The sequence below is a fragment of the Peromyscus maniculatus genome, chromosome 5 (genome assembly GCF_049852395.1).
Source record: "Peromyscus maniculatus bairdii isolate BWxNUB_F1_BW_parent chromosome 5, HU_Pman_BW_mat_3.1, whole genome shotgun sequence".
Taxonomy (NCBI): Eukaryota; Metazoa; Chordata; class Mammalia; order Rodentia; family Cricetidae; genus Peromyscus; species Peromyscus maniculatus.
In genome coordinates this window covers 43807453-43825094 of record NC_134856.1, presented here as the reverse complement: position 1 = coordinate 43825094, position 17642 = coordinate 43807453, and the positions used below count along the sequence as shown (strand labels likewise).

Genomic DNA, 17642 nt, shown 5'->3' with positions numbered 1-17642 from the left:
TTCTGCTGTGCTATCCCAGCCTATGGGGACATCCACATTGTACAGGGAATGAGAAACCAGGATTAAGGAATGGGAGTCAAGCCAAGAGGAAGGTGCTGGTCCTGGGAAGAGCTGAGCCCTGGACCCACATCCCCATCAGGTGAATGAGCAGGGCCCAGCATGAAGCCAGCTTTCCGGGGCAGTCGAGGCCCCTGGGGCAGCTACAGCATCAGGCTAGGCACAGTGCGGGCAAAGAAAGGAGCAGGCAGGTTTGGTTAAGGATTCTGTCATTTCTTTATTGGGGCAGGGATGAACATCATTCGGTAGAGGTCTTTGTGCTGGTCTGTGTGCATCATCCACGCAGATGGACATAGACAGAGACACCATGCCAGTGCTTTGGGGCCAAGGTCAAGCTCTTCTCACAGGGGAATTGGAAAGAGGCTGCTTCAGATTCTGAGGCTGTGGTCTGACTCAGGAGGGAAGCCACTGGTCCCAAGCCTGGGTGTAGCTGACAGTGCTGGGGTCCAGGCACTCCGCCGGGAGGAGCTGGGGTTGACAGAGCAGACCGTTCCCCTCCCCATCCTGGGCTGGTGGTCAGGTCCAGCCCTGCCCGAGGCAGGTTCTCAGGCATCTTGTGGCCTCAGCCTGGAGACCCTGAGTGCTTCAGGGCCCACCTGGGCCCTTTTCATGCCAGGCACATCAGAGGACAACTCTACGGTCCAGGTGATCCCCACGCCCGCTGCGCTGGTGCCTTACTTCCAGGTGCTGTCTCTGGACTTTCTCAAAGTGCTGCAGGAGCTCTGTGTAGTCGATGCTGGGGGAGTCCCCTTTCTGGGACTTGGGGGCAGCTTTCAGACTGTCTCTGGGAAGATGGGAAGAAGTCAGAATCAGTATCTGCATCATGGCAGGCTCTGGTGGGAGTCTGGTAGGGCACGTGTGTCCCTGCCCAGCAACACCTTTACTCCAGCCAGACCCACAGTGCTTGGGGTCCCATGTCTACCCCCTTTCCTGCAGCTGGTGGGAACAGCCAATACACTGCTTGGATATCTCTCAGCCTGTGGGCTGTTGATGGCGCCCAGAGCAGGCATTGCATGGGGAAGCATTTCCTGTTTACCAGTGGCTCCCTTTGGGGTGAGAGCCAGGGCTAGCAGCCAGCCAGGAAGCCAGCTGGGGCCTGGAACAGGGTCTGGAGAGAAGGGGGAGGTAGCAGCCAGCCCTTTCTCAGTGGCATGGCTGGTGCTGCTGACAGCTGGGATCACTGAAGTCTCTGCTGGACCTGCAACCCGGCAGGGCACTGGGTCCCAAGGCCTGCAGTCACTGCTGTCCCCAGAGAAGAAGAGCTTATCTCACCAGTGGACAGGCCGATGGCACCTAATCCCACTGCTCCCATTCTCCTTGGCTGTCTGTACAGCCGCATAGGCTGTGCACGGTCTATCCACAGTGCACATGGTCCTCCCAACTCTTTGATGTACAGCCTTGGTGCCTCACATCAACTGTGTCAGCTTGCCACCCAGGTCCCTGTCCCCTTCCTGTCTCTCCAGCACAGCCTTAGGCACCCCCATTCCCCCTTCCCTCACTGGCCTGGAAGCCCTGGCAAAGGGTTTCATGAAGACTGAGGGCCACTCAGCTAGGCAGACTTCCTGGGACCTTTGAGTTGTAAAGAGTTCCCGGCATGGCTGGTGCTGCCAGCGGCTGGGGAATGGAGCTAGGCAGGCCTGGCCTAGACATCTGACCTTGGGCACGTGACTCCACTTCCTAATCTGTAAAGGAGCCATGCCATGGTGTGGATCTAAGGTCCCTCCTGGTATTACATGGAAGACTTGCCTGGTGTCCAGCCCCAGCTCAGGTATGAGACGGGCAGCTATACACAGCTCTGCCACCCCGAGGAGAGCAAGCAGCCCAAAGCCTGGTGCACCTGGCTGCTGTCTAGACTAGGGAGACACAACAGAGCTCCCGCAATCACACCTTCCCCAGTGAGGTTGGCTGGACTAGAAAAACCAATGGCTGAAGGCAGAAGGTGGTGTGGCCTGCTCAGTTTCAGGTCAGGATCAGGGCACAACTGCTCCCAGATTCAACTTTGGGGAGTTGAATCTGCTTCCACGTGCTAGCCCACACGGCTCCTTCCTTTCTTTAAGGAAGACACAGTGCCTGAAAACATCTTAGTATCTTTGGCCGATGTTTCCCTGGGCCTTGAGCCACGGCCTCTTGAGCCAGGGTTTGACTACTGTTGGTTGAAGCTGAAAGTGGCCTGGTGATGCCTACTTGGCTGTCATTTTGGGGCCTCTGCTGCTGGTTGACTCCCCTGGGAATGGGAGAAGGGGCCTCTCCGGCCCAACGGCTATCGGCAGAGGGAACAACCCAGACTCCTAAGGGGGCAGAGGGAATTGGAGCTTGCAGCCCTAGGTCCAGGGTGTGGCTGTTAGACAAACAATTTAATCTGGGACGGGAGAGATTCAAGGCCACAAAGATGACACTGGGGGGGGGGTGCCCATGAGTCTCTATGCTGTCTTGACAACACCCTTAGAAATCTTGGGGCCCAAGTCCAGAGCAAGGACTAATAAGAGGTTTTGGGGAGTGTTGTTAGTTTGTCAATTTGGCACAAACTAGAGTTCCTCGGGAAGAGGAACTTCAACTGAGGAATTGCCTCTATCAGACTGGCCTGTGGCATGTGCATGGGCATTTCTTGATTAATGACTGATGTGGGTGGTGCCACCCCTGGGCGAGTAAGAGTGAGGCAGTAAGTCACTTTCCTGCATGGCCTCTGCCATGACTCTCTGCCTTGACTCTCAGAGACGGACTATTACCTGGAACTCTAAGACGGAATAAATCCTCTCCTCCTCAAGTTGCCTTTGGTCAGTGTTTTGTCACAGCAATAGAAGGCAAACTAGAACAAAGATACCCGGGGTGGGGGCTGGGGAAGCGGCTGGACCTTGTTCTCTGGGACCTCAGAGTAGTGAGCTGTTCTGCCCCATGGTAGGGGGATCCTTCCCTGCCATGATCCGCCTTGCTGTGTGCTTGCGACAGCATCTCATGTACCCCAGGCTGGCCTTTATAGCCATGGACATCTTTGAACTCTTTACCTCTCCAGTGTTTGGAGTATAAGCATCACCCTACCCATCACAATGCCATGCTTTCTTCCCCATACTCCTCAGGTACTGTAACAGGGTCACCTGGCTGACGTAGCAGTTTAGAGCTGACACGTTCCCCTGCCATCCCACCCATATATCTGCCACCAGTGTTTCTTTTAGGGAACCCCTCTTGCCTCCCTGAGGGTGGTTACGAAGCCTGAGAGTGGCCTGTGGCCCCCAACCCTGAGAACACAGGGAGGTATGGGTGGCAAGTGCATCAACCTCCCCAGCTGTTCTGCTTCAGGCCGGCTGTCTGCCAGCTGCCTGCCCCACCCTGGGCTGGGAATGCCCACAGCCCCTTTCCAGAGTGGGAGCTGCCCCTCTGCACCCAAACCTGCAACCTGACTCCCCCTCCAGCTGTCTGAGGTTCCTTACCACCCACTGTTTCCATGCCTGTATCTATATTCGACTTCCCTAGCTCCTTGCAAAGGCAGGAAGGCTGAGAACACCCCAACACCTCCTGCCCATTTAGTCCCCATGTGCATTTATCAAGAAACTGGGAGCCCAGAGAGGGTATGGAACATGCCTGAGGCCACACAGCAAAGCTATGGAGAACTTGGGCCAGATCCTATTCCAGGCCTGAAACCATTCACTGACCGCGTGAGAGTCTTCTCCACAAGGGCCCATCCTTTGGGCTCAAGAGTGTCTTGTTGGACCACACAGAGGCCAAGGAAACTCTGGTACCTAGTTTCTCTGAGGATTTATCCTGCCTTGACCGGGCAGCTTTCCCGTCCCTCCCCCTTCCCAGACAAGAAAGTGGCTCTGGGAAGTGGCAGGGTTTGTTGCCTGGCCTGAGGCCTCTCCCAGGGCAGTGCCCTTCCTCCACCTTCCCCTCATCAGTGCCTGTAGAGGGCAGGCCGCGGAGGCATGCTGTCACCTCAAGGCCTCTCTCCCCTCAGAAGCAGGAGATGCTCATTTGGGGAATCCAGACCAGCCCAAGCCTGCAGTGGCTTTCCTGCATCCTGGTATGCATACTCAACACCCCAAGTATTCCAGACTTCACTTGGTTGAAACTTGGAGCTGACAAGAAGACGCAGTCAGCACAGGCCGACTGGGAGAGGTGCAGGGAAGGGTGGACTGGGCAGCAGGCTTATCCTGAGGCCGTCTGTATCTACCCTCAGGGCAAATGCCTGAGGCCTCCGCTGCAGCACGGCGCCAGGCCTGCTGAGTGGCTCCGATGGCCTAGGAGGGAATTCTAGACACACAGGGCAGCTGGTGCAAGCTGGGTGCACTCCATTCAGCGTAAATCTTCTCAGTGGCTCTGCTTGTTTCCATGGTGACCTGACAAGTGAAATTTTCCATCTCCAATGCCAAATGCCTGTGGATGAGGCGAAGCCTCCAAGGGTTACCAAATATAGACACAGCCCAACAGGCTGTGGGGCCAGGGCCAGCAGAGGGTTCAGGGTGGGAGCTTGGATCCCCCCTGCCCAGAGGATGCCAGGCTGGGCCAGTCAGACATGTTCTTCCTGAGAGTAGGGCCCTAGCAGGGTAGCTCAGGTCCATTCTTGCCTCCTATTCCTCTGGATTGGCAGTGGGAAGGTCCTAGTGATGCTGAGGCTCCCAGAGGGCCAGGTGAGCATCTACTACAATGGAATGACAAGGCAAGGGATCTAAGCCTGGAGGTGCCTAAGACTTGGCTCTACCTGGCTCTCTGGACCCCTCACTCACTCCCCATCCCTGGAGCTCCTCTCTCTAGGGGCCTCTGCTGGGCAAAGATCTCAAACTGAGGCCTAGTCTCTCTGAGCTCCCCCAAGCTGCTCAGAAAAGCACAGCTATGTATTTCTGCCCCATAAACACTCCCAGAACCTCCCGTCTTGGGATCTGTTGTGGATTTGAAGACAAAAGAAAGGTAGTTGTGGGGTGGACAGGGTTGGTATGACAAAGGGGTATAGGACCAGGGCACTTCAGCAAGCCCCTAGGATCTCCCATGGTACAGGCCTGGGGGCAGAGGGCAGTGCCCTGGGCCCAGCACTCACTCAGTCTGCAGCAGCTCTGGGTTGGGCACACACTGGAGCCGGTGAGAGAGCAGCTGGAAGGCGCTGCTCTGGGGCAGCAGCATGAGCAAGCCGTACAGGGCCTTGATCAGGTACGGGTTGTTCTTCACATCCAGCAGCTGCAGGCGCAGATCTGCAGCAGGGTAGAGGTCAGGGGTCAGGGATCTTGGCCTGCTCTGGAATACACTAGCCCAGATCCCCTGCCTTAGCCGGTCTGGAGAGGACTAGAAGCATCCCAGACCTGCACTGCTAGGCTGAGACATACCTGCCTTAGGTTGAAGCGGTGGCTCCTCCCAGGCCAGCCAGGCCTGGACCCCTTCTCTCACAGAATTTTAGCCATTTCCATGACCTAATTTCCCCCTACCCAGCCATTTGACTGCCCTGTCTAACAGCCCCCTCAGCCTGAGATCCCAAACCTGCTGCTGGGCTAGGCCCACCTCCCCTAGGCTCAGCTGCTGCCTTGGTAATGAGGGCTGGGGGTGGGGGCTTGTAGAATAACAGATTCCCCAGTTGGCTCTGCACGTGCCAGCACGTGAGCTATAAATAGGGTGAGCTGGAGAGAAAGAGTGGATTAGGGCTTTGCTAAGGGAGGGCAGGAGGGAAAATGCCTTTTTGTGAAGTGAGGCGTACACCAAAGCCCAGAGTGTCTGGGAGGTGATTTGGATATCCAACTTAGACATAGCCACTCACCGGCCCACCCCTTCCAGGGCGGGGACATTCTTGCTCTCTGCCCGGGATGTATGTAAACCCTAGGAGTCTGGACCTGCTAGTGGCCAGCTGCATCTCAAGGTGGCTGCAGCCTATCCAGGGCCTGACGGGGAGAGCGGACAGGAGAGCTGCTTCCCTGCCCTCCTGGGCCTTGAGTACCACCGCTCCTCCTGCACCTTAGCCCTTGGCAGACCTTATGTGTAGATAAGGAGCCACACCTTCTAGAGTGGTCTTGCCTCCCAGCAGGAGTTGGGCAAGGAGTCTGGGAGGATGCTGGGAGACTGAAGGGTCAGGCCCTGGTGCCAGGTAGCAGAGGGCTGGGTGGCCTCTCTTCTCCCAAGAGGCAGAAGCCATAGGCACCTATGATATGGTAGCATCCATATCTGATATTCAACCAAATTTCCCAGCAGAGAACTCCTACAATCTTCAGTTTCTGAAACAAAACATCTTGCATGCTGATCACCAACGGCCAAAGTCAATCAACCATGCGTAAATAGTGAAGCTCCCAAAGAACTCCGGATTAGGTTGGGAAAGAAAGGTATGCCCTCCTCTTCCCCCGATTCCACTGTAGTGTCCTTTATGAGAAGCAGTAAATGTGCTTCCAGGGTTCCGGGAACCACTCAAGCAAACTAACCAAACCCAAGGGCTTGTGTGAGCCCTCATTTAGAGCTGGACAGTTAGAAGCCCAGGGCCTATGAGACTGGATGCCAGCTCCAGATAGGCTGTAACTGGGGACTGACTTGCATTGGAGGATGCTTAGCTAGCTGGGAGAGCAGGGAGGAACAGCTGTTGGGTTACAGAAGAGTTGATCTGCACGGTGTGTGCACCGTGAACTTTCTACCATGCACACAGCTCTGGAAAAGCCTGCACCTATTTCCAGCTTTCTTCCCTTTCAGCCTAGAGGACACTAGGCCTGCCTTGCACCTTTGCGGGCAGCACCTTCCCCATCTTATACTCGAGGATGAACTGCTCAGGGCTTCCTCTGGATCAGCCTAGACCTGCCTTCAGGGGAGCCCCTCTACCCTGTGGGGCCGGCCCTCAGGAAGTGAGATGCTAGGCAGGGCATGCTTTGGACAGTTGAGAAGAGGGTTTCCCTCCTGCTCTGCTGTCTCCAGGACCTGAGTCACTGCAGCACCTGCTGCTTGGAGCAGCTGGTCCTTTAACTGCGAGGGAGCTGGGAAGGAAGATCTCTGAGGCCCTGAATTTTCTTTCTGGTCCCAGGGTAAAGGCTTATTGCTCAGACCAGAGATGTTGCCAAGGAGCTGGAGGCCCAGGTGGCCATCTAGGCTAGGAAGGCGGCCTCAGCCAGGGCTGCCTCTGGCTTCTCTACCACCCTGTCAGCACACACGTTACTCCGAGTGCTTTCCGCTTTGGGGAGCAGACGCTGCATGTGTGGAGGTGCCGGGGCTGTTACTCACCAGGCAGCGTCCGCCCATCGGCTCCTGGCAAATGCTATCTCTCCCTCAGGAGAGGGACAGCACAGCTCCTGGGTGAGCAGGAATACATGTAAGGGGTGCCCAGAACCCCAGAGTCAGGGTCTGGTTTTAATACCTGATGGGTTTCATGTCAGCACTGGCTTTGAGGAAGCAGACAAAATTAAGTTCTGATGCCATGCATACCATCCCACTCCAGTTGGCTTATCATCAATCACTGTCATCTCTTACTATTACATTCTTGACAATCTAGAACACTCCTGGGGTCATGGCCCTCTTTTCTGTCTCCAAGTTCAGTCAAGATGGTATCTGAACTTGGCTCTAAACCTTCACTTCTTCCTCTAGGCCAGCTGAAGGCCACAGCAGGTCTGTGGTTAGAGGCAGGGGTCCAGACAAGGGCTCTTACATGTAAAGATGGGACACTCAATCAGCTGCACCAGTTTATCCACCTCTGTGAGGAAGTCCACGGTGACTTCCAGGTCCCCACTGGGTGGGCGGTCAAGGAAAGTCTCCCCATTGAAGTGTCTTTGCCCAAGGAGCGACAAAGGGTGGACCCCAGGGCCTGGGCTCAGAATTCCATGTGTCCCTCCCTGAGACCTAGTTTCCAGTGCACAGCCTGGCTCTCTTGAAGTGGATTAGCACACGAAGAATATACATCTACTCTGCCTTTCTGCCCTTTCTGCTGGGATGTGGCCCAGCTGTCCCTTTCGAATGGGTGCTTGGATTCTGCTCCCACAGCTGTCCTCTGTCTTCCTGGGCTCAGGAAGACATTTGCTGTGGTCCTGTAGCCCTGCAGAGAGGGCTGGGCTACACAGGCTCCTGGTTTTCGCCTGAGAGGATAACTCACTAGCAGGCTAGGGAAGCCTGGGAACTGGCCAGGGGGCTCTTGGTCTCTGGGTCACACAAGGGACCAACAAGGGCAGGCTTAGGCTTTGGAAGGGTGCCAGGCAAGAACACACTGGACCCTTCACTGAAGCCTTCATGGCCCCAGCTTCTGGCCCATTACATCAAGAAGTCAGTCTTATTTCCTGAATATTGTTCTGATCCTAGGTCATAAGTCAGGTTCAAAGATAAGGGTGTTTTGCTTCTCAGGGGTAGATTATGCATGGTGGGCTCCTGGCCCTTCTTGAAGCTTCCAAAGTTTTGCCATGTGACCCAGCCCTGCAGGTCTCCCTAGCATGTTTCTGTAACAGTGCCTTTTCTATCCATAGAAGGGGCTAGCAGGAGATACAGGGAACCGAGGCGTACCCGTCTCTTCTCTCACTCAGCCTGTCTACTCCTGAGTTTTCCAGGCCTAGCTCCCCTTTGGGAGGCTCTGAAGGGCCCTGTTTACTGATAACAGCAGCTTCCTGAACACACCCCACAGCATGCCCAGCGGAAGGCCTGAGTGATGTCTGTCCCAAGCCCCGGAAGCTGAGGCAGGAAGATGGCACCAGGGCCACTCCTGCCCTCACGGGGTGTGTGGGGGGGACTGGATGGCAGTGAGAGGATACAACTTCTGGATGAGGTCGTAGGCATGCCGGTAGTTCTGGGTGAGGAAGCAGAGCGACACCGTGGTGACTGGGTTGTGGCACCAGGAACGGTAGAGGCAGCAGAAGAGGTTCTGGCTTTCCTGGGGGAGAGGAGTAGCAGTTAGAAGGCTGGGCTCCCGTCCCTGGTCCACATAGGACCTGGGGGGGACCTCGAGGGGGCTGTGACATGGCTCTTGGGGGCAGCTGGGGTGCCAGCTCAGCACTGGGCTGTGTTTGGCAGCCCGGCTGGGAACGAGTTGTCACAGAGGAAACGCTGACGGCTCCTCAGACCCTGTCATTAGCTCCTGGCCTCACAGGGCCACGTGGTGGTGGCAGCAAGGGCCTACTCAAAAGCGAGCCGACCCTTTGTAAGCTGGCACTTTTGCCTCTGGCAAAATGACATAATTGTCTCTCAGAACTGTGGTTCCAGAGCCTGGGGCTGGGAAGAACTTTCCTCAGGGGCCAGGCTCCTCTGTCTAGCCTCACATCCCACCTTCCCCTACTTTGGCAGCCTACCTCATGCTCTCAGTGTACCAGGAAACCAGTCCTGAAGCTGAGCCCACACTTAGGGAGCCCTTGAGCCTGAAGAAAATTCTTAAGGCCTCTGCGAATGTCTGCAAGGAACCACAGGAGGAAGGCAGGGCTGTGGCCAGGATCGTTCCAAGCCACTGGGCCTCAGATGTCCTCATAGACAAGGGCTTAAATGTCCTTGAGCTTCCCAGGGAAGGGTTGAGGTCATGCTGGACAGGGGGCAGAGGGAAAATGACCCAAACCCAGACTGGGAAATGAATTCCTGGCACTCCTGCATCCATGATGGCATTGGTCCCTGTAAGCTGAGGGAAGCCCAAGGTCTCGGCCAAATCATGTGGGCCTGTGAGCTGCATGTCTCTCTGATCTTTCTGATCTACCTTTGAGCATCCTTACCCAAAGCCTGGGACAGGAAACAATGAGATATTATGGCTGATGACAGGCATTTTATAAGACAGATGTGTCCAGCTGTGGGAGTGGGGCCAGAGCAAGGAGGAACACAAGGAGCACAATTAACTCTTTGTTTCCCAGCAGTATTTCAATTTTGACCACGAGAAGGGCCTTTGCTGGGCAGAGTATCCCAGAACCAGCAGAGCCTGTTTCCAAAGGAATAGTAAAAGGTGGATCAGGAACTGGGCAGAGCATGTGGACCTGGCCGGGGGCAGGGAAGACTCTCAGTTTACCCACCCCCTGTGAGCTCAGGGACCAGCTAAGGAGTGAGCTGAGTGCCTGTGCACCCACAGGCCTAACACTGAGGTCAGAGGAGTACCAGAGTCTTCAGGTCCTTGAGCTGGTTTCTCAGCTGGAAGAGCTCAGTGGAGGTGAGCAGAATAGTATTGAGGGTGTGCACCATGGTGGACGCGAACTTGAGGTCCTCCTCCCGCAGCAGGATGTCTGCCATAGAGTGGAAGATGTTCTCTGCATTCAGCAGGAGGCAGAGCTGCCTGGAAAACAAACCAGAAAAAGTCACACTATGGAGACTTTTCAGGTCCTAGAGGAATCTGCTCTTTTCTAGGGCTGTAGTGTACGTGGGAACGGGACTTCTGAGCACAGAGAGCCCGCCCTTTACTTCCCAACCTACCTGGATCCAGAAACCATGGCTTATATGCTCTATTTGTGTCCCTCCTCCCCTACAAACAGTCAGGCCTCTGGCTACCAGGGATGCACCAGGATGCCTTCCTAGGATTTCACACACACCATCAAATCTATGTTATATCGTGTGTCTCCCATATACATCTTTATCTTTATCACCACACACAAATACCTCCACACACAAATCAGAAAAGCCCCCCCCTCCCCCCCGGGGGGGGGGTCAGAGTATCTGTGCTGTTCAGCTGTACCCTTAGCTAGAGGGATTCCTGCAGGTCTCTGGGCCCAGAAGGATTTGGGGACTGAATGGACCCTGTGAAGCACCTGGACCACAGCAGTGCTGGCTCCACTGGCCCCCATATATTTCTTTTGGTAAGAGCCTTGGGGTAAGGACTAGGCCCTAAGAAAGAGGCTCTGTCACCAAAGAGGAACCTAGAGAATGAAGAAAAGCAGGTTTCCCAGGGTCCCTGGGGCAAGCTGAAATAACAGCAGACAAGCACATTTTGAAGTCAGACTAGGAGGAGCCTGCTGGTGGAGCAGAAGTGGGCAAGGGGCTAGTGAGCAGGTGAGTGTGCGTGCCTTCTGTTGGATAGGATTAGTGGCTCAAGATACCTTCCTTGTCTCATGCCTCTGGTCTGGGGCTGATGTCCTCTGCCTGCCTGACTGCCCTAAAAAGTAGCACCACAGATTAGACAAGGGGCAGAGGCTTCACGGTACTGTGCACTGAAGGACAGGAGCCACGCTTTGAGGCTACAAGCCTCAAGAAGTTTCAACAAGGCTACTTACTTCCTGCCAGGCACTGACCTTGTATGGAACTTGATTAGGCTGAATTTCTTTCTTCTCTGTGAACACCAGTCATGGCTTTGCAACTAGGCTTGAGGTGATTCTGCCACATCCCCAGCCAAAAAACCCAGAGTATTTGGTAATGGAGAGGCCAAACCATGAAGCACAAACAGCTCTAGCCTAGATCCAATGGAAGCAGCAGGCTTGGGCATGGTGGGGTGGGGGTGGGGCTGGAGGAGGGAGGACCCGTGAACAGGGGTTCCTGGATCTCCACTGCACACTCACCCAGGTGCTAAAGGCCACTTCCATATGGGCGGGCAAAGGCTTTGTGGCTTCAAACCCAGCCAGTATCTCTGTACAGACATTTCTTAATCTTTCAAATGGGGGCAATACTTCTCTAAAACGGGGGAGTAACCAGAAGGCAGGTGGGAAGACATCTCATGTGAGGTAAACAAGGGTTTGGTGCATGGCACCCAGGGACAAAAGCCTCCACCACGGTGCAGATGACAGTCAGCAGGCAGGTGGTAGCCCTTCTGTAGAAGTCAGACAATTTTCCTGCCCCCATCCACCCTTGGATGAGCCCTGTCTCCAAGGCCATGGGACAGAAATGTTCAAAAAGGGCAGGCTAGCGAGGGAAAGAGAACCGACAAATGGTCACAAGTGTCTGTCGCCGGCAGCTGCTGCCGTCTCCATGACAGAGACCAGCAGCTGAATGGCTGCTAGGCAGTGCTTTCCAAGGATCCCAGGTCAGCCAGGCTGCGACTTGCAGCAGCCGGAGGGAGGGTTAGGGATGGTTTGGAGGGACAGGCAAGGCTGAGAAGAAACAAGAAGGCACCATGGTCTCCTGCTGTCCCAGAGAACCTGGGGCACGCTGACAGTGTTGCAGGTCAGGGTGGTAGAGTCTTCTGGAAACACTCTTTTCTTCTGCCACTGGTTCCCCTCGACTTCACCTGACTGTGCCACCCCCACCCCCTTCTCTCTGATTTTGTCTCCCAGTGGGCTCGAGTCTCATGAATATATTCAAAGTGGCCTAGAGTCAGTGACGTCCACATGTGCCTCTCCTGCCCTGGACTCTAGTCCCTGTGGATGTCTCCCAGGCATTTTGAGAGTCATAGGACCACAATGAGATTCTTGGTATCCTTGCAGATTCACCTTCCTGTGGTAGTAATCTCCATTCTCCTGCCCACTCAGTTTCATGATCCCCAGCCCTTCATCCGGGTCCAGCCATGGGCTCAGGGCTTGGCCTCTGAGCATCTCCCACTTCAGTATCATCTCCTCTGGACTACCACTGCCCAGGGAAAAAGCCAGCCATGTCCTGTTGGTCAGTCCCAAGACATTTCTCATTCTGACTCCCTGGTCATTTAAAAGAAAATTATTTATTTAAAAATATTATTTTTAATTGTGTGTATATATGTCTATGTCTTAGCACAGGTGCCCATGGAGGCTGGGGACCTCAGATGCCCCTGGAGCTGTAATTACAGATAGTTGTGAGATGCCCAATGTAGATGCTGGGAACCAAACTTGGATCCTCTGTAAAAGCAGTATGAACTCAAAGAGCTAAGTGTCTCTCCAGGCCCTCCCACACCAACTCTGACAAATCTAAATGGCAGACCCAAGCTGGCCCCTCCCCTTCTTAGGGCCTCATCTGTGACTTCCAGTTGGATCTACTGTGAAGTCCAGCTTCAGCATCCTTTGCTAGGGACACCTTAGCCTATGAGCTTGTCTTTTGATGTGACCTACTACATCATCGAGGTCTCGTGTCCACTGTGTCCTGGGGAAGCCTGGGTCTGATGTGCCTTCTCTGCCTGCCAACCTCTTCTCAGGGCAGGTCCTATTCCTTCCTGAGCACCGTCACTGCGGCTGCACTTCTGCCAGGCTCTTGCCTCTCACACTAGGGCTTGTCTGCGACCCTCAAGTACCTTGAACTAAGAGGGCCTGATGCCCAGCAACTGCTTCCTCACCGCAGTTGGATGTTGCTGCACGAAGGGACCTTGCTCATCGTGTTCAAGGGCTTCATGTACAGAGGCTGGGGAAACGGCTCAGTGGTTACAGTGTGTGCTATGTAAGTGCGAGGACCTGGATCTGGATCCCCCAAAATGCATGTAAATGCCAGGTGGGTGTGATGGCCAGCCTCAGAAGGTGGAAATGAGATCCTTAGAGGAACCTAGCCAGACTAGCCATATCAGCAAGCTCTAGGTTTGAGAGAACCCACCTTAGTGAATATGATGGAAGTCCCAATACCAACCTTGGGTCTCTACATGCATATGCACACACACGCATGCCCACACATGAACAAAACATGCCTCCCCACTACAAACAGATGAAAAATAATAAAAAGGGGCATGGACAGGCCTGCAGGTGTGTTGTTCCCAATTCTGGCACTTCCCTGTTCACCCACAGGCAGGCTCCTACATGCTGTCAATGCTGTTTGGCAGACAACAGGCATCTACACTTAAAATCACCCCTACACCAAACAGGCCAAACCAGGGTTGTCCTGCCCTGTCTCCTGACTCTCTGGGGAGTCCAGTTTATCCTAGGAAGACTCCAGAGCATGCGCTTCCATGATAGCCTGAACAGCGGGCCAGAACACACAGCACATGGCTATCCTCTGGGCTTTGCTACGGTGATGAAACGCTTGAAGCAGCAGCAAAAGGTTTCTTTGGCTCGTGGTTCTGGAGGCTCCAGTACAAGCCTGGAGGCTCTCTGAATTTGGGCCTAAATTGGGGATGCTCTCCCATGTTGGGAGTAAAGGGTGAAGCAAAACACTTCCATCAGAAGCAGGAAGCAGAGACTGAGGTCCTACAAACCCCTCTAAGGGCATGCTCCAAGTAACCACCCAACAGCACCACCCTGGGGACCAAGTCTTGACCACAGCACCTTCCCACCAGGAGTCTCCCTTGTGAAAGGCCAGAGTGGGGAGTGGGAAGCTGGGAACAGGTCCCTAGAGAGCAACAGTGGGAAGCCCCTGCCAAGGCCTGACTCTGATGAGAACCTTGTCCTGGCAGAGCCTGGCGGGCTGCACTTCCGGCCAGCAGCTGCCAGGGCTCCTGCTGGGGTGGGGTTTCTAGTCCTTCAGCTAGAGCTTGTGGCAAGGGGAAGGAAGCAGAGGTGGGGGCCAACACCTGCCATGCCACTGTGTCTCAGAAGTGCCAAAGGACAGGAGTAACAGTGGCAGGCCAGGCCAGGGAGAGAAGAGCAGCTTCTGTCCTGTCCAGAGTGCCCACTGTGCCAAGGTGCTGCCCCAGAAACCAGAGGACGGGAGGGAGGTGAGCCTGCACAGGGCGCAGAGGGGTGGGTGGGTGGGAAGCTTAAAGTCAGAATGGGACGCTGTGCCTCCTCCATCAGGAAGCACCACAGGACCGACTGCACAGGCAGCCACAGCTCCCATGTGCCTAGCACTGGAGTGTTAACAAGGCCTTCCTGTGGCGTCCTGCAGTTTGCCGAGAAGAGCAGTCTGAGGTTCAGGGGGGACCCAGGCTGCTGGTCGGGTCACTCGGATGAGTGGGGAGGAGAAACGGAGACTTGAGAACTAGAAGAGTCAGCTTTCTGAGCTGAGTTCCTCCTCGTCTCTCTGCCTCTCCTGTGCCTGTCTGCCCAGCGGAGGCCTGGCAGATGGCTGCTTGCAGGGCTGCTGCGTCATCACTTCTCTGCTGATCCCAGCCCGGCTTGAGCTGCCTGCTTGGCTCTCGAGCATAGCGTCAATAATGGAACACAGCTTGCAAGCATTACACATTTGCCCGTATTTTTTAATACCCATATTAAAGTGCTATTCATCATGAGACAATGGCCTGGGAAGTGCTTGGGGACAAGGCAGAGAGGTGGAGTGTGTGTGTGTGTGTGTGTAGGGGGAACTGAACAGGGTCTGTGAAGGGTCCTCTTGTGCTAACCTGGACATGTCCATGTCTGTGTCCTTTCAGTAAGGAGCCCCTGGTGTGGGACTGAGACTCAGGAAACGGCAGGAGGGAAGTGGCTAGATATGTGTGTGTGGGTCATGGCCACTCAGGAAGGGTCTCACTAGGGAGCAGTGTGCTGTTGGCCTCTAACTGGGGCTCCATGCCTACTACGCACAGCCCAGAGCCTGTGGATGTGGTTCTCCCCCCCCCCCCCCCCCCCCGCCATTTTGTGCCTCCTGGGTGCTGCCTGGATGGGTAATGGCTGCTCCCTGCTCCTCAATACAGACCCAGGGCTCCCAAGGGAACAACTGAACACCCTTGGGACTCAGAGCTGAGACCACACTGATTTGTCCACAGAGCTCTTCTCTGGGGGCTCGGGTCTGCCAGAAGTGCTGCACCACACCTGCCGGCTGCGGTGAACTTGGGCGTCACTGCCATTTCCATCGCCGTCCCTGGACAGCTGGCGGAAGGGGGTTCCTCAGCCCCACCTGGCAGGAAGGCCTTACTGGTTTTGCAGTGACTCCAGAGCCACTGCTTACTGTATGGCCAGGCTGGGCAGGAGAAAGCTTGACCCAGAGCATCCCTCTGGGGTGCCTTCCTTTCGCTGTGTTTTCCCGCTGTGTTTTCCCGGGGAACCTGAACTCCACATGTGGCTTTAGGAATGTTTTCCCCAGGGCCCCACTCCCCTGCATCCTTCAAGTACAAGCTAGCACAGCTGCAGGGCCAAACCGACCTCCCTATCTGGGTTGTCACAGTCCTTCCCAGGTCCCCTGGCCTCGTGCTCTGGACATTGATGCCCTTCCCAGATTCTTCTGGCTCTGACTCCCAGAGTCTTGTAAGGACATGTTGCTGCCCAGGGTCCCTCCAGGCCTGACTTGTTTTATCATAGCATGAGGGTGAGGTAACCTATGACTTGAGGGCAGCTGGGGAGGGGGCTACCCACTCACTGGGCATTCGGGCTGCTGACTTCCTCCCCCCTTTCCCACCCTCTCTTTGGCCTGGCCTGTTTTAAGGAGTGACAAAAGGCAGAAGCAGAAAGGCCTTTGACCTCCAGCAGGGTATGTGGGGAAGTGCTCAGGCTGGGAGGAAGGGAGAGGCTCCAGTCAACGAATGCTCTCCAGAGCTAGCCAGACGGTGATAGCCTGCAGTGCTTTTAGGAGCCAACCCTAGCCTATGGGGCCCAGGTATGGGAAGGGCACTCAAGGAACCCGAAGTTAGTTAAGGGGAGAGAGAGAGAGAGTGACCTCTAGGCAGGAGTCGCTGACATTCTGGACTGTCCCAATGTCACCACACCAAGATGGCCACTGGCAGGGTGCTGGACAGCTGGCCTGTGGGGGACAGAGTCAACTACAAACCTCCTGAGCATAGAGAGATGGCAGCTGGAGCGCCCACCTTCCTCCCCCCACAGCCTCTCCCAGTGGCTATTAATCCGACCATTTCTGTTCCAGCCCTCACCCGCCTTCACGCTAGCTGGCCAGTGATAAGCAGGAGATCCAGAGTCAGCCTTTGCTGGCAAGTCCCAGGACTCCTAGTCCCTCGTTTGTGTCACATGAGAAGCAGGCTTGTTGGGCCTTGTGCTAGCTTGTACTCGAAGGATGTAGCCCTTGGGAAGAACATTCCTAAACCTGGGAGGGACCTAAACATGTAGAGCTCAGGTTCCTCAGGAAATTTTCACTGGGTACCCCCTCTTAGGAATGGCTCTGCCTGATCCAGGAGGGTGTCCCTGCCATCTCGCTGAGCACGAGTCCCCAGCTTCAAACACTGCCTCATTCAGTTCTTTGTGCCTGGTTTTGTGGTCTGGCATCAGGACTGGATCCCTTCTATATCCCACCTAGGTCCAAAGATCCTATCCCAGGTGCCTGGGGAGGTAACCTGGGCTCCAAGTGGCACCTCCAAGCCTGCCTCTGCAAGATGGGCAAATGGGTACGAGCGCCAGGTGCCTAGGCCCACCTGTCTTGAGGTCAGGGCAGATCACTACATCTTCCCCCATTGCCTCAGCCTCTGGTTCAGTGTCCTTCTTCTCCTCTGGAGCTTCACTTCCACCCACGGCAGTACCACACACGGGGGGACTCCTGCTTCTTCTCTACACTGGCCACTACTCCATGTTCATGTTCCCTTTAATGGCAAGGCGGGGGTGGGGGGTGGGGGGGTGGGGTGGGCTGGGCACTTTCCTCAAATGCCCACAGTCTCCCAGCCAACAAACCTGGTAGGACCTAACAACAACATTTCTGCTAGAAAATGTAGATCCAGAGCCATCCCCTGGGAGCAGGGTCTGCTCTCTGACTAACAGCTGGGTTCCTTCAGGGCTTTAAAGAGAAAGCAACTTCCAGTCACAGAAGCTTGGGTGGGAGAAGAAGTGGCTCCCGGCCGAGGCTCGGAAAGCTCTAGAGTCCCAGTGCACCCTGCTCCTCCCCCTATTCTCTTCCCTTCCAACTCCCTGCTTCCCAAGTATGAAAACTGTAAATCTGTTTTATTTATTTCCACCAATCCTGGGCAGTTGGCCCTCAGGGCGAAGGCAGCGTGGTAGCCCTGCCAACTCATGCCTTCAAATCCATGGTGTTTAATGTACTTGATGTGTCGGATACACTTAGGTTAC

The 17642-nt window shown here is 55.2% G+C and overlaps 1 protein-coding gene across 1 annotated transcript in view; it reads right to left on the bottom strand.

Annotated features, from left to right (window-relative positions):
• Window positions 1–249: 249 nt before the first annotated feature.
• The window catches only part of Vac14 (VAC14 component of PIKFYVE complex), a 115757-nt gene continuing 98364 nt past the window's right edge, over window positions 250–17642 (bottom strand). Inside the window, exons 15-19 of the mRNA XM_006974162.4 lie at window positions 10051–10225; window positions 8736–8854; window positions 7649–7728; window positions 5084–5234; window positions 250–841 (exon numbers count right to left, since the gene is read on the bottom strand). Of these exons, the coding sequence (XP_006974224.2) occupies window positions 679–841; window positions 5084–5234; window positions 7649–7728; window positions 8736–8854; window positions 10051–10225 (688 nt within the window). The 3' untranslated portion in view covers window positions 250–678. The remainder of the gene's footprint in view (window positions 842–5083; window positions 5235–7648; window positions 7729–8735; window positions 8855–10050; window positions 10226–17642) is intronic.